The sequence below is a fragment of the Cavia porcellus genome, unplaced genomic scaffold (assembly GCF_034190915.1).
Source record: "Cavia porcellus strain 051 isolate PalLab524CR breed Dunkin Hartley unplaced genomic scaffold, mCavPor4.1 scaffold_25, whole genome shotgun sequence".
Classification (NCBI taxonomy): Eukaryota; Metazoa; Chordata; class Mammalia; order Rodentia; family Caviidae; genus Cavia; species Cavia porcellus.
In genome coordinates, this window is record NW_026947508.1 from 15942554 (window position 1) to 15969076 (window position 26523).

A 26523-nucleotide genomic window follows, 5' to 3' on the forward strand; every position below is an offset into this window, starting at 1 on the left:
TTTTGTCTTTTTCCTTTTTATCGGTACCAGGGATCAAACTCATGACTGCCTGCTTGCAAGGCAGGCGCTTATGCTGCTGAGCTAAATCCCCACCCCTTCTTTCTGGCTTTTAACTCTTCCCCTCACCCAACTGTGGGGATTGAAGCCAGCGCCTTTAAACTGAGCTACTTTCCTAGACCTTTTCAATTTTTTTTTTTTCAAATTTTTTAAATTTAGGTGCCAGGGGGTTTAGCTCAAGGGCATAAGTGCCTGGCAAGCACAAGGTTGTAAGTTTGATCCCCAGTACCAAAATAATTTTAATTTTTAAAAGAGGCATGAGAAGGATTTATCAAAGGTAGATATAGGGCACAAGAGAGGTGTGGACATGCTCAAAGAAATGAGGCACTTAATTTTATTTAGTTAGTTAGTTTGGTACTGGGGATTCAACTAATAACCTTGTGCTTGCCAGGCAGGCACTTACACCACTAATCCCCAGCCCCTTATTTTTTTGTTGTTGTTGTTGTTGTTTGTTTGTTTGTTTTGTTTTGAAACAGAGTCTTGCTAAATTGCTACAGCTCAGACTTGTGATCCTTCTGCCTCAGCCTCCCAGAGAACTGGAATTACAGGCCTGAGCCACCAAGCCTGGCATGTGCGTCCACTTGTAACTGTGTGTCTGATGGAGGTGCTATGCCTCCGTTTCCTTAACTGTTAAAAAAAAAATCTTAAAAACACTATTGATACCCAGGGATTTAGCTCAGTGCACAAGCACCTGCCTGGCAGGTGTGAGGTTGTGAGTTCAATCCCCGGTTCCAAACAAAACAAAAGAAAAACACTATTGATTTATAGAGCAATTTTGAGATTAAATAACGGTGGTCAGGGTGTCTGGCTGATAAAAACATCAATGTTTCCTGAGCATTCACTTGCTACCAAGTGTTAGGGACAGCACTGGACCTGGAATCAGGCTCTGACACACTAAAGGTCCCTGCATGGAGGAGATGAACCGTAGCAGGTGTCTCCTCTCCTTTGTCTGGCAAATCCTCAGCATCTTCCAGAGGCAACCTGGGCCTGGGGGCAGGGCAGCCTCTGACCTTACTGGCAGGACCCTCACACACACCCTCACACACACCACAGCCCCCGAGCAGCCAGCCCTGTGCCTCCTCTGCCCCTGACCTGGTGAGAGGCCTCTCAGCTGCCTGCTAACAGGCTGCTCCATTCTCCAAGCCAAGAGACTGCAGACAGTCACACGTGTACACACCCCATATTGGCTATGGAAACCACATCCTGCTACCCTGGGTGGTCCAGCCTTCCTGGGGGCCTTCTGGAGCCTGAGGCCATTTTAATATCATGCCATACTTGCCATCTTGGGAAAATCCTAGGCTCTGACTGACACCCTGTCTAGTGCCAGAAGCAGGAAGCTGGATTTCCAGATGCACACAGCTGGTGCCGAGCTCCAGGCTGGCTCCTGCCAGCCCTGTGGGAGCCAGTGGCCTGCCAGCCCTGGCCTGCCCAGAGTGCTCCCCACACCTGGGAAGAGAGGCTAAAGCGTTGCGGTGCTCTGTCTCTTCCCACCAACAGGACAATGAAAATAACAGCGATTTAGAATTAATTCGGCAGACAAACATTTTTCTTTTTTCCAAATTTGGCACTGGTCTCCTGTCTTCCCTGCTCTCATCTTTCCTGTGCCAGCCATGAATTCTGGACAGCCACACACTTGCATGCCTCCATGGCTTCCATGTCCCCTTCCTCCTGGAGTGTCTCCTGCTCCTGGATGACCTGGAAGGTCTTATTTATCCGTCAAAACCCAGCTCAAGTATCATCTTTTTTTTTTTTTTTTTTTTTTGTATTTTTACCGGTACCAGGGATTGAACTGACGACTGCCTGCTTGCAAGGCAGGCGCTTATGCCGCTGAGCCAAATCCCCAGCCCCTTTTTTTTTTGTCTTTTTGAGACATGGTCTCGCTGTGCAGTTCAGGCTGGTCTTGAACTCACTTTGTAACCCAGGCTGGTCTTGAACTCACAAGGATCCTCCTGCCTCGGCCTCCAAATGTTGGAATTACAGGCGTGAGTCACCACACCCGGCTTCAAGTATCATCTTATGGGAAAAACGTTCCTCTGTTTTCCTCTTGCCCTTCTAGATGGATTTCAATGCTCCCTCCCAAACCAAGTATGGTGGCACAAACATGTAATCCCAGCACTCATGAGACTGAGGCGGGAGGATCCCTACAAGTTTGAGGCCAGCCTGGGCTACATAGTGAGACATAGTTCAAGGCCAGCCTGAATTACAGAGTAACACACTGTTTCAAAAACCCTAACCCTCCCCCCCAAAAAAACCCCAACTAAGTAAATAAATAAAGCACTAGGGATCAAACCCAGGGCCTCACCCATGCTAGCCAAGCACTCTACCACCCAGCCATGACCCCTGCCCAGGAACCAGCTCTTTTGTGGAACTCGGTTGGAACTCTTTTGTGGAAGTCTCTTGCACAAACTCGGTTTGGGTCATCCTCGGGGCTGCCTTTCCTGGACTCACCACAGTGCCTCCAGGTTGCTTATGAGGACAAGAACCCTGGGCTGCCCACCTCGCTGACCCTGTCTCCACCCCACCCACCCCGCCTGAGTGAGGGGGAAGGCACTCAGCCTTAGCCACAGCAAGTGGTCCTGGGGGACAGTGCAGCAGGTGCCTGCTGGGGTGAATGTGTCCCCCAAGAGGTCGCGTGCTGGGAACTTAATCCAGGTAGTGGTTCAGTAACAGTATTCTGAGGTGGGATGTTAGGAAGGTAATCAGTGTTGGAGGAAGGTGTGGGAGTGAGGTGTCCGAGCTGGCCTTTGTGGCTTTGTAGGAAGACGAGGGAAATGCTTGCCAGGACGCTTGCTCTGCTCCCCGCGCAGTGCCGTCTGCACCCTGGGCTTCCTTAACCTCCAAGGCTGTGAGGAGCAAATTTCTTCATCCTCTAAATTACCCAGGCTGTGGCCTTCAGCTACAGCAACAGAAAACAGACTGGGGTGAGGCCCAGCCTGGGCGCACACCTCAGCCTCCCGCTTCCCAGCTGGCTGCTTCTGTTCTCAGATCACAGCCTCCTGCCGCTGGAACAGCTGTGCCCACTGCTCAGCACCGATGCGGGTACTGCAGGAGAGCAACCGCGCAGGGACAGAGGCCCAGGGACCCGTGAGTTCCCTGGTGCCCTCTCTCTGGCATTCTGCCCTTCCCCACTCTGGCACTGCCTACCAAGTTCAGAAGTGGCTATGGCAACTGTCTTGTCTGAAAATAAGCCTGCTTTTTGTTTTTCGATCTTTTCATCCAAGTCTTCCCCAAACCCTTCGACGTCCTCAAATGAAGCTTTCCAGAGACAAAAAGCCCACATGAACCTCTGCATGCCACTAGGTTGGTAGATGTCCCAGAAGACCCTGGCTGGGCTGCCAGTGACTGAGCTTGACACTCAGTTCCCTCAGTCAAATCCCCTTGTATCTGGCAAGATCAATGAGAAAAATAGGCAGCGGTGATCAAAAGGGCCAACAAAGGCTCCTGGGGCAACTGTCCCGGCGGGGTTCCATGGCACAAGAAAGTGCTCACTGGGGGTGCTCCATAAAACCCCTGCACTCACAGGCATCACCCATGCCCAGTGCCACCAAAAACCGGTTCCCATGACAACGCCGCTGCAAATGTTAAATATAAATGTGTGTGTGTGTGTTCCTGTGTGTGTACACAGCCACACAGAGAGGCACGGAGATAAACTCTTGGCACAATTTTCCCCCCATTTGCCAAACACAAAATAACCTGCAAGGATTGATTGCTGGAGAGGACAAAGAAGGTTTTGGAACAAACCCCCTTCTGATGGACTGGCTCCCTGTGGGGTACGCCTGTGTGGATGTGGGTTTCTTTTGTTTCCTACACCTGGAATATAGTGAATGGTCAATAAATAATTGTCGAGGGAATGGATGAATGGAAAAAAGAAAAAGAAGTGGGGAGACAGAGAGACAGCCTGGAATATCAGGGACACCAGGGCTTCTATTGAATATCCAATGCCACCTCATGGCTTATTTTTCTGGAAAAACAGACTCGGAAAACTTGGTGGGGCGTGGTGGTACATGCCTGTGACCCCAGCACACAAGACAATCACAATTTGTGGGTATCTTGGGTTACATAGTGAATTCAAGGCCAGCCGGGGCTACACAGTGAAACCCTGTCTCTCTCTCTGTTTTTTGGTACTGGGGATTGAGCTCACAACCTTATGCTTGCCAGGCAGGTACTTGGCTGCTAAGCTATATCCTCAGCCACCCCCTCCCTGCAAAAAGCAAAAGAATCTTTTTTGGTACCAGGGGTTGAACCCAGGCTCTTGCACTTGCTAGATAGGTACTGTATCACTGAGCTGCACTCCCAGCTCAAAATGAAAGGAACCTTCTTGAGAGCCCCAAGAGTAATTACCATCAGAGCCCCAGTCCTGGAAATTTATTAATTTAATGAATGCAAATTCAGTTCCTATAATAAACATATACTGAGTAATTATTATGCACCTGCATTTCTGCTACATACATAAAGACAGTATTTTATTTGAGTTTCCAACCAGGTGTGATAGTACATGACTCTAATCTTAACATTTGGGAGACTGAGGCAGGATGATCGCAACTTTGAGGTCACCCTGGTGTACCTATAGAGACCCTCTCCAAAAAGAAAAAAACCAAAACAAAAACCCTGGGTGTGGTGGTACATTCCTATAATTCTAGCACTCTAGGAGGCTGAGGCATTTGAGCCCTGCCTTGGCAATTTAGTGATTTAAGGGACCCTGTCTCAAAATAAAAAAAAGCAGAGGATTGTAGCTCAGTGCAAAAGTCCTGGGCTCAAGATAAAACACAATTTGCCACCATGCAAAGGATGTGCCAGAATTCCCCTTCAATAGTGACTGAAGCTGCAGCTCTAAAGGGTTGGATCACTTGACCCACTTTGGAGTTGGAGCAAGGACTGAACGCCAATCAAACACCAAGTCCAGAGCCTCTATTATAGGGCCCTTCTCTCCAAAAGGAGGGGCATAGACTGGGGATTATTAGCTCCATTGTTAAAAATATCAGGGACTCAAGGAGATTTGGTTATTTGTCCCAGACAGGAAGCCCTGGGGGAGAAACTAGAACTCTTCAGGCACTGGCCCAGGATTCTTTCCAGGCTCTTCCTGCCTTCTAGCCAACGCTTAAGAAGTGGAAGGCTGGCTCTCATGAGCCACAAGCTGAGTTTGAGCCTTCTAAAGAGTAAGGGGAGGGGAAATCCCCTCCCCCACGCTGTATTTGCTTCTCAGGACTCAGTCCCCAGAAGGACCCAGGATTAAACCTGTGTCTCTTTGGGTTTTGCGCCCCCTGGTGGTGATATCTTAAACTGTAACAAGGAACGGCCGACCAGGTGGAGCGCACACCCTTCTTTAGAATCGCCTGTCAGCCCTTGTGTTCTGCAGGGAAACAGAAACGGTGTCCAGGACTCAGCTATAGGTTCCTTGCTCTCTGGATATGCTCCGCCTTTTTCTAGGGCTTCCGTAAGAGGGCCTCTCTTTTCCCATTCCAGCACTCCTGGAACAGCAAAGATCAACCAGCAGGTGTGTTTGCTGCATCTCTCTGAAAAGCCTATAGGTGCAGAATCAGAAAAATTCAATGAGCCGAGCTTCGTGGCACATGCCTGAAAATCCTGTCTCAAAAAAAAAAAATAGTTACAAATTCAGAGTGATTAAAAAAAAAATACAGTGCTCCTGAGTTTGGTCTTCCATACTGCAAAACATTTTAAAAATCAATTAATAAAAACCATAAAGAGAAGTTAAATGACTTCATCCATATATATATATATATACATACAAGTCAAAGCCAAGTGTGGTGGTGCATGCTTGTAATCCCAGCATTTGGGAGGTTGAGGCAGGAGGATTGCAGCTAGTTCAAGGCTAGTTTGGGCTACACAGTGAATTCAAGGCCAGTCTGAACTTCATAGAGAGACTCTATCTTCCAAATCAAAACAAGGGCTGGGGATTTAGCTCAGTGGCATAGCCACCTACCTGGTAAGCATGAGGTCCTGAGTTCAATTCCTAGTACCTCCTCCCCAAAAAAGAAACGAACTAAAACAAAACAAATCAAATATATAATCATCCAGGCATGGTGGTATGAACCTGTAGTCCCTGCTACTCAGAAAGCTCAGGTAGGAGACTGTCTTAAGCTCAGGGGTTCAAGACTGGCCAGCGCGGGCCGGGGGTTTAGCTCAGTATAACAAGCACCTGCCTGGAAAGTGCAAATTTGTGAGTTGGATCACAGGTACAAAAAAAAAGACTGGTAACACAGGGAGACCTAGTCTTAAGGCAAACAAGCAACTATACGATAAGTATGTCTGTAGCTACTGTGTACCAAGCGTTTAAGAAAATTAGGTAAATTTGCAACATATCGCTGCAAGTTGTATGCACCGGTGTGAAGGTACAGACCTGGGCAGCGGAGCACAGGAACTGGAGGAGTGGGATACAAGGGCCAAGCTTTCTCCACAGCTGCAGCTGCTGCCTAAGCAGGGCCTACCTGCCACAGAGCAAAAGCCCCGAGCTGCTGGCCAAGGGCAGCTGAGGGAAGCAGGAGGGGTAGGAAACCATCGTGGACCCAGGATCCCAAAGGGAAGAAGGGGCAGAAAACTTTCCCATATAGGATGTGCCCAAGATAGAAGGCAGAGTTGTTTTTGTTATACTGGGGATTGAATCCAAGGCCTTTCCCAGCCCTTTTTTAAAAAAAAAAAAACCAAAAAAAAAAACCCACTTTTTTTGTTTTGAGATAGGAGCTGGCTAAATCACTCAATTGCCCAGACTAGGACTGAATTTGTAATCTTCCTGTGTGAGCCTCTGGCCTGCTGGGAAGACACGTGTGTACCATCAGACCCAGCTGAGGCAGTTTTGCTGCCATGAGGAGGAGGAGCCTGATCTCTGGGGAAGCACCACTCCAAAGCCCAGTGATACAGTTTCTCCAAGACAGAGATGAGACCAAGACAATAGACAACCTTCCACCCAGGGTTAGCGAGCACCTGGAGGGAGCACCGCATGCCGTCAAACTGGGAGCTGGGAGCTAATGGATGAGCAGGGGCACCGAGAGCCACCCCTCAGCTGCCAGCCCTGTGCTAAGCTTGAGATGCTGCCGAAAGACTGGATGTCAGTGGTAGAGTGAAGGTAGCCATAGCAACAACAACATGCAAACCCAGCTCAACCTCTGACCAGATTAATCTAAGTTCTTACACTGCCTACGTGGTCATTTCCTAGAACAAACACCATTTAATGAAATCTCTTAATGTCCTGCATACAATGTCAAGAATTTAGGAAAAATTATAAAGTATTAAACAATAAGTTCCAAAAATTTTTTTTTCTCTCTTTTTTGTCTTTTTTCCTTTTTATCAGTACTGGGGATCAAACTCATGACTGCCTGCTTGCAAGGCAGGTGCTTATGCCACTGAGCTAAATCCCCAGCCCCAAGAAGTTCAAAAATTCACCATCAAGATACAAAGCAGCCAGGTGCGGTGGTGGTACACGCCTGTGATCCCAGCACTTAGGAGGCTGAGGCAGGAGGATTCAGAGTTTGAGACTAGCCTGGGGTACACAGGAAGTTCAAGACCAACTACTAGCCTCAAATACAAAGCACTGTCTCAAAAAAAAAGACAAATCAACCAACCAACAAACAAAAATGATACAAAGCAATCTACAAGTCCGAGTCAGAAATGATGCCAGGCATGGTACAGGCCTGTATCCCAGCACTTGGGAAGCTGAAGCAGGAGGATCAATGTAAGTTCGAGGCCATCTGGGGCTACATAGTGAACTCAAGGCCAGCTTGCACTTCACACCAAGACCCTGTCTCAAATCAGTACAAGAAATGATGCAGTTGTTAAAACTATTAAGTAAGGAATTTTAACTAGTCACGGTTTATTTGTTACAGGTGAAGCCAGGTAGCACATGTCCATAATCCAAAAGCTCTGGGTGGTTAAAGCAGCTAGGTTTACAAGTCTGAGCCCATCTGAGCAATTTAGACACTTAGTAAGGGTCTTTTTTTTTATCGGTACCGGGGATCGAACTCACGACCGCCTGCTTGCAAGTCAGGTGCTTATGCCGCTGAGCTAAATCCCCAGCCCCTAAGGGCTTGTTTCAAAAAAAAAAAAAAAAAATTGAGGCTGAGGGGGAAAAGAGCAAAAGCCTCAAACAAGTGAATCTTATCCACAGCACCCTCACAGATACACATAAAGCAATGTTTGACCAAATACCTCGGCACCCCCATGCCCACTCAAGTTGACACATAAAATCAACCATCGTAACAGCTAAGGGAGAAATAAAATACAACCTAGCGAGGTCCTGTCTCAATATAAAAAAGGGCTGGGAATGTAGCTCAGTGCAAAGGCCCTGGGTTCAGCCCCCAGTACTGGGGAAAACAGGATGAACTTCGTCAAGAACTTTGCAACTGCCTCTGGGAAAGAGCTGGTATGGTCCTGTTATATGTAGGATAGTTATATTGAGTTAGGTAGGTAAGACTGGTACTGTCTGTACTTAAAAATTAAAGGTGGTTTAGTGAGATTGGGGGAAATTAGAATTATTCTATAACCTTTAAAATTGTTTGTTAAGGGGGCTGGGGATTTAGCTCAGCGGCATAAGTGTCTGCCTTACAAGCAGGCAGCCGTGAGTTCGATCGCCGGTACCAATAAAAAGGAAAAAAAAATTGTTTGTTAAACACTATTTTTTTGCCCTTTCCACTAATAAAGTTTTTTGGTTTTTTTTTTTTTTTTTTTTTTTTTGTCTTTTTTGAGACAGGGTCTTGCTATGCAATTCAGACTGGCCTTGAGCTCACTTTGTAGCCCAGGCTGGTCTCGAACTTGCAATGATCCTCCTGCCTCAGCCTCCCGAGTGCTGGGATTACAGACATGAGCCACCATGCCCGGCAAAGTTTTTTTTTTTTTTTTTTTTTTTTTTTTTTGTCTTTTTCATTTTTACTGGTACCGGGGATCGAACTCACGACTGCCTGCTTGTAAGGCAGGTGCTTATGCCACTGAGCTAAATCCCCAGCCCCCGGCAAAGTTTTTTTTAATGGAACTTTTTTGGGGAGAATGTTGAGGTAAGGTCTCACTATGTAGCCCAGGCTGGCCTCGAACGGGTAGCAGTCCTCCTGCCTTACCTGCCTGATTGCTGGGTCTCTTAGCTACTTTTCTCCTTGCTAGGACAAAAATACCTGGCACCCAAAGTTAAAGAGAGAAGGGCATATTTAGCTCACAATCTGTGGAGGTTTCAATCCATAATCAGCTGCTTTGGGGCAGGGGGCACATGGCAAAGAGGTAACGGTTCATGGTGGTGGAAAGCAAGAGTTAAGGAGAAACAAGCCTCTTTCTGCCCCTTTATTTTGTCCAGACTGCTGGGACTAGGGCAGTGCCAATCCAGTCAGTGGATTGAACCAGTGATCACCCACCCTTAATCCCAGCATTGCACTTTGTACCAGGGATCGAACTCATGACCATGTGCTTGCTTGCAAGACAGACGCTTGTGCCGCTGAGCTAAATCCCCAGCCCCCTCTGGGGAATATCCAGACCCAAACCGTGACCCTAGGTTTACAGATGTGAGCCACAGGCCCAGTTCCACTAAAAAAGGTGTATTAATATACCTATCATAAAATTACAGAAGCAATCCCGAAGAAAACCTTAATTAAAATTTTCTCGGGCCCACCTAATGCAAGATACCAATTTTTTTTCTTGGCGCTGGGATTGGGGCCCAGGAGCTCCATGTAAGCTAAGATACACCCCTACCTCTGCGTGCCCCCTGCCCCCCCAAAGCCGCTATTTCTCCACGCCTCATTTCTCGCGTGGAGCGCCCTCTGCTGGCAGTTTGGTGCTGCCTTTGTGAAGGGGCAATCAGGAGATGGAGTGAAAGTTGGTTTTTCTTATTTAAGTCTGTTTCTGCCGGATTCATATCCTCCTCTCCTTTTTTGCAGTGAAGGCCCCAACTGCACCCCCAGCACCCATTTTAAAGGTTTTTGTTTGTTTGGGGTACCAGGAATCAAACTCAGGACCTTGTGCTTGCTAGGCAGGCACTATGCCGCTGAGCTATATCCTTGGCCGTGTTAAAGTTTTGACATAGAGTCTTACTAAATTGCCCAGGCTGGGCTTGTGAGTTCAAATTTGCGATTGCTCATCCTCCAAATGCTGGTATCACAGGTGTGTGTACCACACCTGGCCTTTTTCCTGTTTTTCCTTTGCAGTGCTGGGGATTGAACCTAAGGCCTCTGGTATGCTAGGCAAGCACTCAACACTGAGCTACACCTCCTCTCCTTTCTTTCTTTCTTTTTTTTTTTTTTTTTTGTCTTTTTCATTTTTATCGGTACCGGGATTGAACTCACGACTGCCTGCTTGCAAGTCAGGTGCTTACGCCGCTGAGCTAAATCTCCAGCCCTGACCACCAGTTTTTAATCCCTAACAGTGAGCCTGTTTCAGGCACCAGCTGGGGGTGCTCACAAGAAGCAGAGAGCCCTAACTGTCCATTTTATACCCAGAGAAACTGAGTCTGAGAAAAACACACCTCCTAGAGCAAGGCAGAAGCAGAGGCCCGGGGAGTGCTGTCCCTTGTGTGCGTGCCGTTGCTCTGTCCACTGTGGGTATCCAGGTCCTCCCTGCTGAGTCTAAGCACATCTAGAATTTCTCTGGTCACCCATCAGGCTTGCTCATCACCTCGGCTCTCTGTCCACCCACCTGGCCGTGAGCCTGGCCCTGGGCTGCTGGAGCTGGTGCCGGCAGCCTCTCTCAACCTAGAGAACGCGGGTGGGGTATCCCTGTGTTATGAGTTGATGGGTGTCCCCCGATATTCATGAGCTGCATCAGGGAAGCTGTGATATTTGCACAGGTGTGTCTGGTTAATTCCATTTAAGATTACGGTCTCCAGGTGCACCCAAGTACCTAGAAAGGTCTCAAAGTTATCCTTTATTACAGCAGAGTACAACTCCACTGTATTACAGCAAAATACATCCTCTTTATCCATTCATTGGGTGAAGGGCATTTGGGCTGTTTTCAAGATTTAGTGACCACAAACTGTGTCGCTATAAACATAGGTGTACATGTATCACTGTGGCATGATGCTTTTAATTCTTTCAGGAAGAAACCAAGAAGGGGAATAACTGGGCTGAATGGAACTTCTAGTCCTAGTTTTTATTTTATTTTATGTTTTTTTTTTTTTTTTTTTTTTTTTTTTTTTATTTTATGTTTTTTGAGACAGGGTCTAGTAAGGCAATTCAGGCTGGCCTTGAAGTCACTTTGTAGCCCAGGCTGGTCTAGAACCTACACTGATCCTCCTGCCTCAGCCTCCCAAGTGCTGGAATTACAGGCATGTGCCACCATGCCTGGCTAAATCTTAAGTGTTTTTGAGGACTCTCCTCACTGATTTCCACGGTGGTTACACCAGTCTACACTCCCACCCACAGTGGAGAAGGATTCCTTTGCCCCACAGCCCAACCAGCATTTGTTATTGGCTGATTTCTTCATAATAGCCATTCCATTTGGAGTGAGATGGAATTTCAGGGTTGTTTTAATTTGCATCTCTCAAGACCAGTGCTGTTGAGTATTTTTTCATATATTTACTCACCATTTCTATTTTCTATTTTTTAAATCTGAAACATGTCTATTCATTTCAGATGCCTTTTTTTGAGGCAGGGTTCTATTATATGGTTCAGGCTGGCCTTGAACTCACTTTGTAGTCCAGGCTGGCCTCAAACTCACAGCGATCCTCCTGCCTCAGCCTCCTAAGTGCTGGGATTATAGGTGTGCACCGCTGCACCTGGCTTTGAGTTCTTTATATATTTTAGATATTAGTTTTTCAAGGTTGTGAGTTGATCCCTTATAAAAAAAATAGATATTAGTTCTTTGTCTGAGGAACAGCTGTCAATTTTTTCCCATTCTGTGGGTTGTTCTTTACTCTGTTAGTGGTTTTTCATGCTGTGCAAAAGCTTTTTTAATAAGATGAGATCCCAATTATTGATTCTTTCTGATAGTTCCTGTGTGATTGAGGTTTTGTTCATTAAGTCTTTGCCTGCATCTATGTCTTCAAAGATTTCATCTTTCCAGAGATTTAGTGTTTCTGTTTTAATATTAGATCTTTGATCCATTGTGATTTTACTTTAATGCATGGTGAGAGAAATGGATTTGGTTTTAATCTTTGGCATGTGGAAAGCCAATATTTCTAGCACCATCTGTTAAAGACTCTATCTTTCGGGCTGGGGATTTAGCTCAGTGGCATAAGCGCCTGCCTTGCAAGCAGGCAGTCGTGAGTTCGATCCCTGGTACCGATAAAAAGGAAAAAGACAAAAAAAAAAAAAAAAAAAAAGACTCTATCTTTCTTCCAGTGAGTGTGTGGTGGCTTAGTGTATCTGGACTTGTTTCTGTATCTTCTAATCTGTTTCATTGATCCTCAGGTCTGTTTTTGCTAATACCATACTGTTTTTATCATGGTAGCTTGGTAGTATAATTTTAAGCCAGGCATTGTGATACCCTATGCTAAAAGGGGAAATTTGGACACAAGATACAGTGTGAAGGCCACAGGAGGTGAAGGCAGAGATGGGATGCAGAGTGCCATCAAGGTACCAGGTGTGGGGTGAAAGGCACAGAGCAGATTTTCTCTCACAAGTTTCTTGCAAGGAACCAACCCTGCCAATACCTGGAACCTTTCAGCCTCCAGCACTAAACACTGTGTAGTGCAAGCCCTAGTGACCTCATACTCTGGTAGGAGATGGTAACTTGTGTAAGCCCATCTGATATGGACTGGGACATCAAGAAGGGCTTCCTAGAGGTGATGCCAAGTAGGGCACTGAAGGATGGCTAAGAGTTTATCAGGCAGAGAAGTCTGTACAGTCCGAACACTGTAGATGGAGGAGAGAGTGTGTGCCAAACTCAAGAACCTCTCTGAATATCTTCCTTGAAACTCTTTGAATTTCTCTACTAATGCCTTCCTGTGCAAGCCTCTGCGATCTGGAAACTCCTTTGCTCCAAGACAAAGAAATAAGACTTTTTTCTAAGAGGCTTGGGGGCTCAGGCAAGGGCAAGTACCTTTCTCACCAACAGGGGGCGCTCACGCAAGCACCTTTGCGTAGGAGCGGCTGTTGGGTGCAGGCAGGAACCGGCTGGCATTACTGGGATTCAAAGCCTCTGTCCTGGGGGCAGCCACAGCAGCTCAGAGGGTCCACGATGGGCAGCTCTGTGCCGGCTCGGGGGAGGTCGCCCACGACCTCCCACCCTGCAGGGTCCCCACCCACCCTGCAAGGACAGGCATCTGGACACGTGGCCCCGTACAAGTACTTTATTTCCATTACAATAGTGCCACACCAAAACTACAGTAGCACGAAACATCGTAATACAAAAAATAGATCCCCAGCCCCTGAACCCCACTTCCGCGTCGGTGTACCCACAGACAAGCCAGCCCATGGGCCTAAGGGGAGGGAGCTCGCGTGCAGCTGCCTCTGCGTCCTGCACCTGCGGGCCCTGCCCTGCCCTCAGCACGCCCTGAACAATGGGGACCACGATGACCCTGGCTTTTGGGGGCAGCTGACGTTTCCAGACTGCCCCTCCACGGTTGAAGGCAGGGTAGGGGGAGAGGAGGTGCCGGGGGTGGGGGTGGGGGTGGGGGAAGGGCTGGGGCTGGGAAGGGCGCCCCTCTGTGTGGCCTGCCCTGGGCTCCAGCTCCTTCTCTGGTTCCTGTCTTGTCTTGCCTCTGGAGAGCTACCAGGCCTTGAACTTGCTGGCCTCGGATTAGGCTGTTTTCAATCCCCTGTTCCTGCTCGGAGGCTGAGCTGAGGTTAGTTGCTGGGTTGCCTGTACCTCGTGGCAAGGAGCCTGGCTTCCTGGGCCTTGAGAGGGCCTGGCCAGGGACACTGACGAGCTGCCCTGCGTGCCTTGAGGCTGGCCTCCTCTCAGCATGCAGTAGGGCCACACTGAGCTCCACCTGGTGCAGCCCAGGCATCTCCTGCGGGAGAAGCTGTGGCCCCAGGGAAGGAGGAGATGACATCTTTGACCCCCAACATGCTGGCTGCCTGGGCTTGGGGGATCTTCTACAACTTCTGGCCAGTGGCACCTGCACATCCAGCTACCCGTACTGTTGGGGTCCATCCCAGGGGACTTCAGGGGCTGCAGCAAGTTCAGGGTGGCTGACTCCTGACACCCAAGGCCACTGCCCTGGGGGCAGTGAGGGTGACTCTGTGGGCACCAGGGTTCTGCCAGGACACTCGGGGGTTCTGCGGAGGAGGCTAAGGGCCTCTGGGGCAGGGCTGTCTCCTTGGTGGTGCTCTATGGCAGCCTCAATGATAAGGCACTGGTGAGCGGGCCCTGGAGCCAGGCCAGGCCGGTGCGTGGCAGAAGTGGGAGCTTTCAGGAAACTAAAGCTGAGGCCCGTTTTCTTTTCCCCCTGAAAGGCAGCAGCCAGGCAGTCTGAGGTGGCTGGGACAGTAGGCTGGGATGGGAGGATTGCTACAGAGGCAGCAGGTCCCTGGGACAGACATGGGGTGACCAAAAGAGGAGGACGGGAAGAGGACATCTATGGACAGCCGTGCATCTGATGGGGAGGGTCAGCCCAGGGGGTGACCAGGGTCCTCAGGCACTCTCTGCTGTGTTCAAGGGCCCTGACATGGCCCCATTCTGCTGCGGCCACCAGTCCCTAGCTGCAACATTGAGCATCAGACCTTCCTCGCTGGGGTTCCTATGGTTGGACTCTGGGGATGGGGGCTGTACCCATGAGCAGGGATCCCAGTTAGCCCCCTGCCCGCCCCCCACTCCTGTCTGTGCGGGTGATGGCAGAAGCTGGGCTCGCATACCCCAAAGGCTGAGGCAGCTTTATCTGGGGACCTGCTCAGCAGCTTGAGGGGTCCCTGCCTCAGCCCAGCTTCCAAGTGACAGGTACCCCAGTGGGGGCTTCTTTGTCCACAGGTTATTTAGAAAAACAGAACATAATAAATATACCAATCCTTTCCTCAAAAAAAAAAAAAAAAGTGTTTTAAATGCATTTTTTTCCCTGAAGATTTCCAGTGTATTCCACAATGTTTAAAAAATAATTTCCCCAAAAATATATCTTTAAAGCATTTGACACAGTGGTGCTTGTGGTATATCTGGCACTGGATGTGGGTGAGGGGCTACGGCCCATCACCCCTGTCAGTGTGGGACCCAGGCCTGGCAAACATCAGCCCGACACCCAAAAGTCGCTAAACTGGCGCACAAGTGCCCAGGATGACAGGTCTTCGCGGGGATCAATCTTAGGTAATGCTGAGAACATCCATCACGGGCAGCAAGGTGACAGCTACAATCCCTCCATGTAGGGAAGGGGGCTGGGCAGTGTCCTGGAGGCCAGCGGCAGGGGGCAGACTGGCAGCCCTGCCCCAGGACTTGTCCTTGGCCTCTTGCCCTCCTCCGCCGTGGCTCCCTGTGCTCTGTCCCTTACCAGACCTCACACTTGTGACGCGGGTTCATGGGTGAGCCAGGCGGGCATTGGAAGTGTTCTGAGAACTCCTTGGAGTTGGAGAGGGAGCCGATGACCCGGAAGCGGGAGGGGCTGTGGGGGTCGGTGATGAGGCCTTCGTGGGAGCTCTCTGGCGTGCGGACCGAGCACCAGACCTGAGGGAGTAATAGAGAGGAGCTGGGGGTCCCTGAGGCTACCAGATACCACCAAAGCAGCTGAATGAGCCCCTCCCCTGGTCCTGGGATCCCAGGACATCAGGAGGGCCTGCCGGGTGGGCAAGGAAGAGCCAGGAGCTGGTGTGGCCTCACACCTGCACCTTAACACAGGTGCCCCCGAGCTGCGTCCCCACCCAGCCAGAGCAGTGTCTGTGTGTCTGACCCATCTGCCCTGCATCTCATCTGAACTGGGGATTCTGCCTGAAGACCACTGGGAAAACCTTGGTCAGCCTCATATTTCTGGGACAGGACACTCTGTCTAATGGCCTGGTAGCTCTAGAAGCCAACAGAAGGCCGTCGGCTGAATGCCAACTCAAGGGGCGACATAGTGCTATCTTTGGTTTAAGAAGTTTCTAGAACCCCAGAACCAGAAGGGACCTTAGCAATCACCCACTGGACGCAGGGTGCTTTAATCAGTGCTTGGGGCCTCTCCTGGAGCATCTGAGAACCCGAAGCTCGCCTGCATGTAAGGACTGTCCCGCGGACAGTGTGACAAGCACAGAACTTGCCTTTGGCTCCAGAGCTCTCGGATCCTGGGCCCCGAGATGGCAGAGTGTCCACGTTTGGCACTAAGGACTCACCTGTGCGAAGCCTAGGAAGAAGAGCTGGTTATTGGTGAGGCCCAGCGTGGGCAGCGTCTCCTCGGCTCCGTTCTTCTTCACCCAGTTCTGGTACGCCTGGTGGGGGGGGGGGTGTCAGTGCAGCGGGCTGGGGGAGGCCGGGGGAGGCTGCACCCCAGGGCGGCAGGCCTGCCTAGGGGAGCCTCTCCTTTCCTGCTCTGGCCCCCAAGTGCACATGGTTAGCTCCGAGGCCTTTCCCACCTCAGCACTGCCAGCTCCAGCCCCTTCCCTGATTTATATATTCAGCTCCCAAGCTGGACATCCGAGCTGCATCTCACACTTCATGTGGTACAAACAGAACAATGAGTGCGCGCGCGCGCACACACACACACACACACACACACACACACATACACACACAGTTTTCCCATCACCGCAGATAATACCACCATCTACCATCTCCTCAGCTTACAGGGCCAAAAAACTCAGAATTCCTCTGCAGCTCTTCTTTTTAGTCGAAGCAAACATCCTAAGTCTGACCCCTTCCCAGCATCCCCTTGCTTCCCTCTCGCCTGCTCGGCTGGCCTGCCTGATCTGATTCTGATTCCCTCCTAAGTGGGCCTCTTAAGGCGGGCTTGGCAGACCTCCCAGAGCGCGAGCGTGGAGTATCCAATTTCAGCTTCGTGGCTCACAGTCCCTGTGGCAACTGAAACAGGGCCTTCACACTGGGCTATCTTCCTAGCCCTTTTTATTTTATTTTTTATTTTGAGACAGGCTCTCATTAAGTGGCTAAACTTTGTAGGCTGGTTCAAACTTGCAACCCTCCTGCCTCAGCCTCCCACTGTGTGGGGATTAAAGGCTTGTGCCACCAGACTGGGCTGCAACTCTGCCCTTACGGTGCCCAAGGAGCCACACCTAGCCTGTGAACCAACATGGGTAGCCGTATCCCCTAAAACTTCATGAAAACAGGCTGAGAGCTGGATTTGGCCCAAAGGTTTGCTGATCTGTTTTCAAAGATGAATTAGATGTCATTTTTCTGCTTGGGGACCCCACAGGGGTGCACCACTGTAAATAAAACAGAATCCAAGGCCAGAAGGTCCCAGTCCCGGCCCTCTCGCCCCTACCCTTCCTCCCGGCTGTGAATGGCGCCACCTGCTGGCCTCTGCACCTGCTCTCCCCCTGCTGAGCCCATTTCTCCAGCTCCTCCTCCCTCTATCCAATGGGGTCCCCTCAGGGGGCTCCCTCTCCTCTTCCCTCCACTACCCTGCATCACTTTGTGCTGTTTTTTCTTGTTGTTTGAGACAAAAGTCTTGCTCTGTAGTTCACACTGGTTTTTAAACTTGTGTCAATCCTCCTGCCTCAGCCTTCCGAAGGCTGGGATTTTAGGTATGCTCCATCATACCTATGCTTTGTCCTGTTTTTTTTTTTTTTTTGTCTTTGAGACAGGGTCTCATGAGGTAGCTGAACTCGTGATCTTTCTGCCTCAGCTTGCAGAGTGCTTGGATTACACCAGCTCTGTCCTGTTTTATGCCCCTTTTCTTCTCAGGGCCCGGCGTGCTCTCCTGCCTTTGTTTAGGTGTGTACCGCCCCAAACCCCGCCCCCCCACTCCGTGCCAAGAGTGACACCCCCTCCAGGGCCTGGCTCACATCCTTCATGCCTTGGGGACAGTGCAGGCTGGTGGAAGGCTCCAGTTCCTCCATCTGCAGGTGGAGATGTGACTTTCCAGTTGTAAAGCTGCAGGCGAGGATGCCCGGCCTGTGTGTGGCCAGGCTCAATGCATGGCAGCTGTCAGTAGTTTTTTTGTTTTTGTTGTTGTTTTGAGACAGGTTCTCTTCATGCTGGCCCTGAACTCACTATGTAGCCCAGACTGGCCTCTAATTTGAAGTCATCCTCCTGCCTCAGCCTCCTGAATGTTGGAATTACAAGTGTGTACCACCACGCCCAATTGGTATTTCTGCTGTCATTGTCACAGGAGGAGCTTGGTGCTGCTCTGACAGTTTCTTCTCCCTCCAACTCAGCTGGCATCTTTGAGTGGTCCTGTGAGCCAGGTTGGGTTGGATCATCCCAGTGACCCAGTGGTGCAGTGTCAGGGATGTGCAGTCAACTAACAGGTGCTCAGGAGGACTTGAACCCAGAACTGGCTTAGCATCCAGTGTCACTCCCTCCCAGGCCTCTGCTGGCTGACATGGCGGTGGCTTCCCTGCAGAGACAGCTGTAAGACCTGCAGGTGCCCAGGCCAGCTCTTCCCCGCCTCAGCCTGCCCTCAGGCTTCCCTGCCTCAGGCTTGTGCAGCTGAGTTCTGCACTGGCTGCTTTCCCTGTTAATTCTGCATAAAACCTCACCAGCCCCACTGCTCAGATGTGGAAACTGAGACACCTGGAGCCGCTGCAGGTTGCCTAGGGTATCTATGCTGGGCCTCCACTGTGGGGACCTGGCGGGGCAGCGTGGGGATGCACACGCACCCGATAGGCTGCTTTGAGGCCCCCGTTGTCGGCGATGTTCTCCCCGAGCGTGTGGCGGCCGTTCACGGGCTCCCCGTTCACGCTGTAGTTGCTGTACTGCTCCACCATGCACTCCGTCTGCTGCTTGAAGGCCTCCACTGAGGAGTTCTTCCACCAGGGCCGGAGGTTGCCGTCCTTGTCATACTCCCGTCCTGCATGGAGTGGGGAGAGGGGCGCTGGGACCCGGTTCCTCACCCGCCACCTCACCCCAGCCCAGCTGGTGCAGAAGGCGTGGCCAGCTACAGCCTGGGAGCACAGGGTGGGGTGGGGGTGTGAGGCCCACTGCCTCCAGGAGCTCGAGGCAGGCACGGCCTCAGCAGGGCAGGTGGGAGCCCAGCTCTGTCTGAAGGGGACCGCACGGAACTGTACCTTGGTCATCAAAAGCATGCGTCAGCTCGTGGCCCACGACGACACCGATGCCACCAAAGTTCAAGGCCCTGGGGGTGGCGAGGGGTACAAAAGAGAGGGTGATGCCCAGGAGGGCTGTGGGTGGTTGCCCCGTACACAGCCTTTGCTTCCCAGCCCGGGCCACAGCGGAGTCCTGCAGGGCTCTGTGGGGACGTGCCCCTGAAGTTGGTGCAAGCTGGGTGCCGCCCAAGGGCTCCCCTCACCAGAGCTGGGGCGGGGGTGACAGCTGAGCAAATGAGGCTGGGGACCCCCGATGCTTTGCCCAAGGGCCACGCAGAAATCTGACAGCTCGGCAGGATTTGTCCTGGGACCGTGCAGATTTCATTTCTGGGGCAGTGCCCTTGTGCCTCCCAAGCCCCAGTGCTGACTGTCAGGAACAATGTCTCCCCTACCCTGAGCCCTGGGCTCCCCAACCTGGCTCTGAGCCGGGAGGCCCTGGGGGGGAGCGGAGGGGGCGGGAGCTGTTTCCTCCACCCCTCCCTCAATGCCAGGCTACCTGGGCTGCCAGGCACTGATGGCCATTGGCTGGCTGAGTGGCCACGCTGGGGCCACAGCACCAGAGACACCTACTTGGGGGAGGAGCGAGTGTAGAAGGGCGCCTGCAGGATCCCGGCGGGAAACACGATCTCGTTCTTGGTGGGTGAGTAGTAGGCGTTCACCATGGGGGGCGTCATGCTCCACCTGCAGCGACAGGCAGGCGCACTGTCAGGGCTGGTGAGGACATCATAGCTCAAGCCTTAGAGATGTGGGCGCTCTCTGGCCCAGGTACCCAACTGCAGAAGCAGCGGTTTATGAAGCTGCGGGAGCCCGGGCAGGGCCCAGAGGTCTCCAGTCCTTCCCCAGGGGCCTTCCAGGAAAACCACTGTAGTTCCAGCACGCAGGGAAGCTGAGGCAGGAGCACTGCAAGTCTAAGTCTGAGCAACTTAGTGACTAAATGACAGCCTGTCTCAAAACATTTATAAAGGGCTGGGGATACAGTTTAGTGCAAAGGCCCTGGGTTCAACCCCTGGTACCACAAACAAAACAAAATGAAACAAAAGCACACACTGTTTTCACTCAGAACACCCTGGAAGACATAGCATGATTTTTTTTTTTTTTTTTTTTTTTTTTTTTTTTTTTTTGAGACAGGGTCTCGCTATGCAGTTCAGGCTGGCCTTGAGCTCACTTTGTAGCCGAGGCTGGTCTTGAACTCTCAATGATCCTCCTGCCTCAGCCTCCCGAGTGCTAGGATTACAGGCGTGAGCCACTACACCCGGCTACGTAGCATGATTTTTAACACCACTAAATCTGGACCCCCGGGTCTTTTTAATACTCCATGTGGCCAAGTGGGAAATACCTACATGGCACATCTCTTTGGACGGGACAACCTTGCTACTTTTGGGATGATTGACAAACTGGAATTTTGGACTTGGATACGGGACAGACATTTTTCAAAAATGTATAAAGTAAGTCTATTATCTCTGGGAGAATGCCAGATACCATTTATTGCCAATGATATATGTATATATATATTTTGGTCAGTGATAAAAAAATTAAGATTTCAATTTGGGCATTGTGGTGCATGGCTGAAATCCCAGCACTCAGGCTACAAAGTGAGCTCAAGGCCAGCCTGAACTGCCTGTCTCAAAAAGACAAAAAAGAAAAAAAAGCTTTCAAAAAAAATCTAAAGTTTCAAACAAAAGTTAATTTTTTTGAATTAAAAATTTTTTTGAGACAGTATTGCACTATGTAACCCAAACTGGCCTTGAATTTGAGGCAGTTCTCCTGCCTCAGCCTCCCAAAGGCTAGGATTACAGGTGTGCACCACTGCATTTAGCTGAAGGTTAGTGTTGAAAAACCTGTATTAATTACCTCAAATCTAACTGCTTTCTTGTACTTAAAAGACTCTTCTTTATTGGTTATTGTGGTGCATACCTGTGACTTTTGGCTACTCAGGAGGCTGAGGCAGGAGGATTGCAAGCTTGAGCCTAGCCTGGCCATCTTTTTTTTTTTTCTTTTTCTTTTTTATCGGTACTGAGGATCGAACTCACGACTGCCTGCTTGCAGGGCAGGCACTTATGCCACTGAGCTAAATCCCCAGCCCCTAGCCTGGCCATCTTAGTGAAATGCTGTTTTAAAAAGTTAAAGGGCTGGGGTTGCAGCTTGGTGACACAGCACCCATGAGTTTGATCACTAGTTTGATCATGGGTTTGTCTGGTTGATTTTGTTTTTTTTTTTGAAATAGGGTCTCACTATGTAGTTCAGGCTGACCTTGAATTCCCTATACAGTTCCAGGCTGGCGTGGAACTCTTGGTGATCTACCTGCCTCAGCCTCCTAAGTGCTGGGATCACAGGCTACTCCATGTGGCACTGTACCCGGTCCCAGTACCTTAAAAGAAAAAAAAGAATACTTTTCCAGGGCTGGGGTGTGGCTCAGTGGTCTTGTCTAACACATACAAGACCCTGGATTCAGCTCCCAGCAGATACACAAAAAAAGTCTGAGAAAAATAAAACAACGTCTCTTCATTAAATGTTTTTTATAACATTTAATTTTTACATTTTTACTTTTCATAAAATCAGTATAATCCACATAAACAAAAAAAGCTTTATGGGATTCTTTTTTGTTTTGAGACAAGTTCTTGCTATGTAGTTCAGAGTGGCCTTGAACTCAGTGTGTAGATAAGACAAGGCTGGCCTCGAACTCATGGTGACTCTCCTGTCTCAGCCTTGAAATGAGATGACATGCATGAGGTGCCTGGCTCAATCCTTTTTTTTTTGAGACAGGGTCTTGCTCAGGCTTGCCTTGAACTCACTATGTAGCCCAGACTGGCCTCCATCCTCCATCATCAGGTCATCCTCCTGCCTCAGCCTCCTGAGTGCTAGGATTACAAGTATGTGCCATCGCTCAGCTTTAGATTTTAATTAGGTTTTTTCTGTTTTTTGGTTTTTGGTACCAGGGATTAAACTCACAACTTCGCGTTTGTCACATAGGCACTTAGGCCGCTGAGCTAAACCCCTGGCCCTCAGCTTCAGGTTTTTAAGGATACTGAGAGGTAGACTAAAATGTTCAACACTAACAGTACAATGTAATGAAATATTTGGCATTTCAGTTATTTTCCTGGTACAGAGAGGAAGGAAGCGAGGCAGAAATGATGTTTTCTCTAAGAACATTGACAATCAATCCCTTTGTCTCAAGGTAATCCTTACAGAGAAAGTCAAGAAATGCCCCCAAAGGAACATAAAGATTTTGAGAAATTTCCTGAATGTGGTAGCACAGACCTATACTTGGGAGGCTGAGGCAGGAGGACTGCTTAAACCCAAGAGTACAAGGCCTGCTGGGCAACTTTTGTTTTTTCTTTTTCTTTCTGTTTTTGTGGTTTTTAAAAATCCATTTTATTTCAAAGAGGAAAAAAAAAGAAAAATAAATAAGACAGAAAATTTCAAACACATTAATTGGAGCAACAGTGTACCTATGTTGCGCATTGTCATCCCCAACTCACTCAGACAGAAAGCAGAATTTAAGTGAAAAACTTGAAGTTAAAATTTAAAAATCCAGATAAAACTGTCCGAGTGCCAGTACCATACTCTAAAGGTGAAAGCCACGGTCTTACACATTTGGAGGAAACCTCGGTTGAAGAGGGGAAAAAAGAGATGTTTGAACCCTTGCTGCCCACCAGGGGGAGCCAGAGGCAAAGAGAAGTTGCTTCACCATCTGGTAAGATTTGCAAAATGAGGCTGAGTCGGAGCTGACTACAGCTGACAAATTTTCTGAAAGGACTTATACTTTATTTTATTAAAACAAACCTAGATATTACTAGATTTATTTATTTATTTGGTGCCAGGGATTGAACTCACGACCTCATGTTTGCCAAGCAGGCACCAAGCTAAACCCCTGGCCTTTCTTTTTTTTATTTTTGGTACCGGGGATCAAACTCACAACCTTCTGCTTGCCAGGCAGGTGCTTGCGCCACAGAGCTAAATCTCCAGCCCAACTCCAGGTTATTCTGATTTCTGAAGGCCAAGCAGGCACTCTCTACCCCACTGAGCTCCACCCCTGGCTCAGGTGCTTATGGGTTTTGAAAATGTCCTTCAGGGAGTGCTGAGTCCAGTGAGGCTGGGGAGGCGGCACTGTCAGGGCCCATCCAGAACCTTCCCCAGGCTTCAGTGGGAGGCCTGTCCCCGAAGAGCCAGCATTCCTATCCCTGAGAAGTTACAGGACTCAGCCCTGGAGGAGGGCCTGGCCCTCCCCGAAGCTCTCACATCTGATTGTCACCATAGTCTTAGAAGGGCTCCTACCAGCCTATCCTGCAGATAATGAAATGAAGGCTGTGAATGCCCAGGCCATAGATAAGAGCTGGCACACGGTGTCACATACACGCAGCAGCACAGGCCTGGCAGGCTGGGGGCACAACCTGGGGCCTGTAGCAGCCCCTGGCTGGGGTCCACGTTGGCCTCTGGTTTCATCTGCAAAGTGGGATAATGCCAGGCTCCACCCCTCAAAGGCCTCTCCTGATTGTGTGTCCCCATGTGGGGCAGGAGCCAGCGCCTTCCCAGCAGGGCCCAGGGACTCACTGATCTCTGTTGGGGGCTTTCCTGAGCTGCTCAGCAGTGACTCTCCATGAGAAGTTGAAAAACCGCATGGCATTCTCAAAATAGAGGTCTGGAACTGCTGTGTACTGGAAAAAGAAGAAAACGGGGACACAGGTCACAGCACCCCCAGGCGGGGTACACTTCCTAGTGCCAAGGAAACCGAGATGTTGCAAGGCTAAAATTGCTCTGTAAGCTGAAGACAGGGTGGAGGGTTTGGGGCTGCCACTACCTCCCCGCTTTGAGGACACAGTAAAGGCTCCTTCGCTTGGGGTACAGACAGTGTTACAGGGACGCCCCTGCAGCAGCACCTGGGTCTTAGGCAAGAAAACAATATCTCAGTGCTGTCTGACAGGCTCACAAGGATGGACTCATTCTGTACTTGTACTGGCTAACAGGGAAGAGACTGTAGAGACAGGTGAGCTACTGGGCTTTTTAATTTTTTTTTTTTGTCTTTTTCCTTTTTATCGGTACCGGGGATCGAACTCACAACTGCCTGCTTGCAAGGCAGGCGCTTATGCCGCTGAGCTAAATCCCCAGCCCCTGGGCTTTTCAATTTTAATTTAACTTTTTTTGGGGGGCAGGAGGAGGATCGAACTCATGACCTTGCACTTGCCAGGCAGGCAGGTGTGTTGATGAACTTAAATCCCCAGCCCTAACTTTTAATTAACAAAACAGCCCTTGGCAGCCAGCAGCTACCACAGGACAGGGCAGGTGCAAAGCCCTGAGCTGGAACCTGTCTCAGGCAGCAACACCACACCTTCCCCTCTAGACAGGTGTGAAGCTCTGGCCTAGATCCTCTGCACACCTTTCTACCTCTGCTAAACACCGGCCCTCAGGGAGGACCCTGGCCCCAGCGCACTGCCTGGGCGACCTCCACGAGCCCGGATCTTGCGTCCTGACCCTGAAGCATCTTAAATTAGCCTCATGGAATGAGGTCGTGAGAATGAGCCTCGTGTTCCCAGAAGCAATTTTGAATATTCTTAGGTTTTAAATATAACCATGATGAGAGGTTATTATAATTTCAGAAATGCCTGGATTCACACATTGCAATCATAAGAGGAGACAGTGCTTTATCATGTGGGGCAAAGGCACAATCCGTTGAAAGGATGAGTGATTTGCTGAAAGGGTAGCAATTACCCTTGTTGTCTATATTAAGCTTAAAAAGGCACTTGGGATTTGGTCTGCCTCTTTCCCCAGGTTTAGTCTAAGAGGGTGGTGAGGGACCCCAGAAACAGGAGGCAACTTGGGGGTGGGAGCAGGCGCTGTGCAGGGCTGCACTTTTTACTGCACTGTGGTGTTTTAGAGCCATCAATTCTTCCCACACCCCTGCACCTTGTAGGATCTGTATCTCGCCTCCCCTCCCCTCCCTTCCCCTCCCCACCCCTCCCCTCCCCTCCCTCTTTTTCCTGCAGCATTGTAGACTGAACCAAGGGCCTTGTGCATGCTAAGCTCCCTCTACATCCTGGCTGTACGCCTGGTCACCCCGTTACCTCCACTCATTCAGTGGAGCTGACCTTTCCCAGTGGACCCACAGCGGTGCTCCAGATGGGCACTGCCTATTGCCTGATGGTAGTTCCAGAGAGGCAGGGCTTCCAGCTGACCCCAGAGATAAAGGAGTAAAAAATGGCTTCCTCATGCCCAGCCCACCCCCAGGCCTTACCCCCATCACCTCAAGATGTCCACAGCCACGCCACCTTCAGCAACCCACCCGGACCCAGCCCCACCTCGACCTTTCCCGAGTGAGCATCTGGGATGCAGGGGGCGGGCGGGAGCCACTCACGTCGTTGAACACTTTGTCCAGCTCCTTGGGGTCCATGATGAAGTTGGGGTAGCCTATCATGTTGTAGATGGCATCTGCCTGGACAGGAGGGACACAAGGGAGGACGTGAGCACCTAGCAATGCTGGCCTGGAGGCCCAGCTCTGCAGCTCCAGGCCCAGCGTCAGCGGGGTAGGGGTGGGGCAGGAGAGGAGCGGCAGAGGGGGAGGCAGGGGGACAGCGCCTGCCTACGGCTCTCCTATTTCTTCTGGAAGATTCTCCTGTTGCCTAACCTCTATCTGTCTTCCGGGTCTCTTATTAGATGTCACCTCCCCAAGAGAAGCTGCTATGATTTGAATCTGTCCCCAGTGTGCTGGATACTGCATCCCCAATGTCACTGTGCAGACAGGAGGAGCCTTTAAGAGGACAATGGGACCCGGAGGCTCCGCTCCTGTGCGTGGTTCATGCCACTTTGTGGGAGTGGGGCAGTTATCACAGGGGGGGGCTCCCGGCTCCCCTCCTCATGCGTGCACGCCCCGTCATGGGACGTTTGCACAGTCACTATGAAGTCAGGGACCTCAGGCTGTCTCCATCCAGCTAGACTGAGTTCCCAGGGCAGGACAGCCTCCCTGAATGCTCCTGGATGCCTCACCTTCTCCTTGGCTGATTTCCGGGTGTCTTCATCCATCCACTTCAGGGTGCTCAGGCTCTCCTCAAATGCCTTCTTGATCTCCAGGATTATCTCGCTGGCCTGGGGAGACAGGAAGGGCTGGGCTCCGGCCTTACCTACACCAGCGGGGGGCCCGCCAGGGGAAGACACCGGGCGCAGACCAAACTCAGGTTTGGCTCAAAGCCTCGGGCTACGAAGGGCAGCCCCGGTCCTGTTTCTGAACCAGGTCTTCACGGTAACCTCCAGCCAGACTAGACTGGGCTTCCACAAACGGTAGTGAGATAACCTGGGACGACCTCAAAAGCAGGAAAAGTCTCTGCTGTGGGACTTGTCAGCGCCTTTCATGTGGGATTCTGGCTAGTAAATGTAGCTTCTCTCAGACTTACTGGACCACAGAATTCCTTTTGGACAGAATGAGTTTTAA

General features: G+C 50.3%; 1 protein-coding gene across 2 annotated transcripts in view; it reads right to left on the reverse strand.

The window, feature by feature from the left end:
• Positions 1–13258: 13258 nt before the first annotated feature.
• Positions 13259–26523, reverse strand: part of Ece1 (endothelin converting enzyme 1) — a 92291-nt gene continuing 79026 nt past the window's right edge. For both annotated transcript variants that reach the window (XM_005004318.4, XM_005004317.4), the window contains exons 12-19: positions 26082–26180; positions 25453–25530; positions 23655–23758; positions 19674–19784; positions 19065–19132; positions 18657–18847; positions 16215–16310; positions 13259–15573 (exon numbers count right to left, since the gene is read on the reverse strand). In XM_005004318.4, coding sequence (XP_005004375.2) covers positions 15397–15573; positions 16215–16310; positions 18657–18847; positions 19065–19132; positions 19674–19784; positions 23655–23758; positions 25453–25530; positions 26082–26180 — 924 coding nt within the window. In that variant the 3' untranslated portion in view covers positions 13259–15396. The remainder of the gene's footprint in view (positions 15574–16214; positions 16311–18656; positions 18848–19064; positions 19133–19673; positions 19785–23654; positions 23759–25452; positions 25531–26081; positions 26181–26523) is intronic.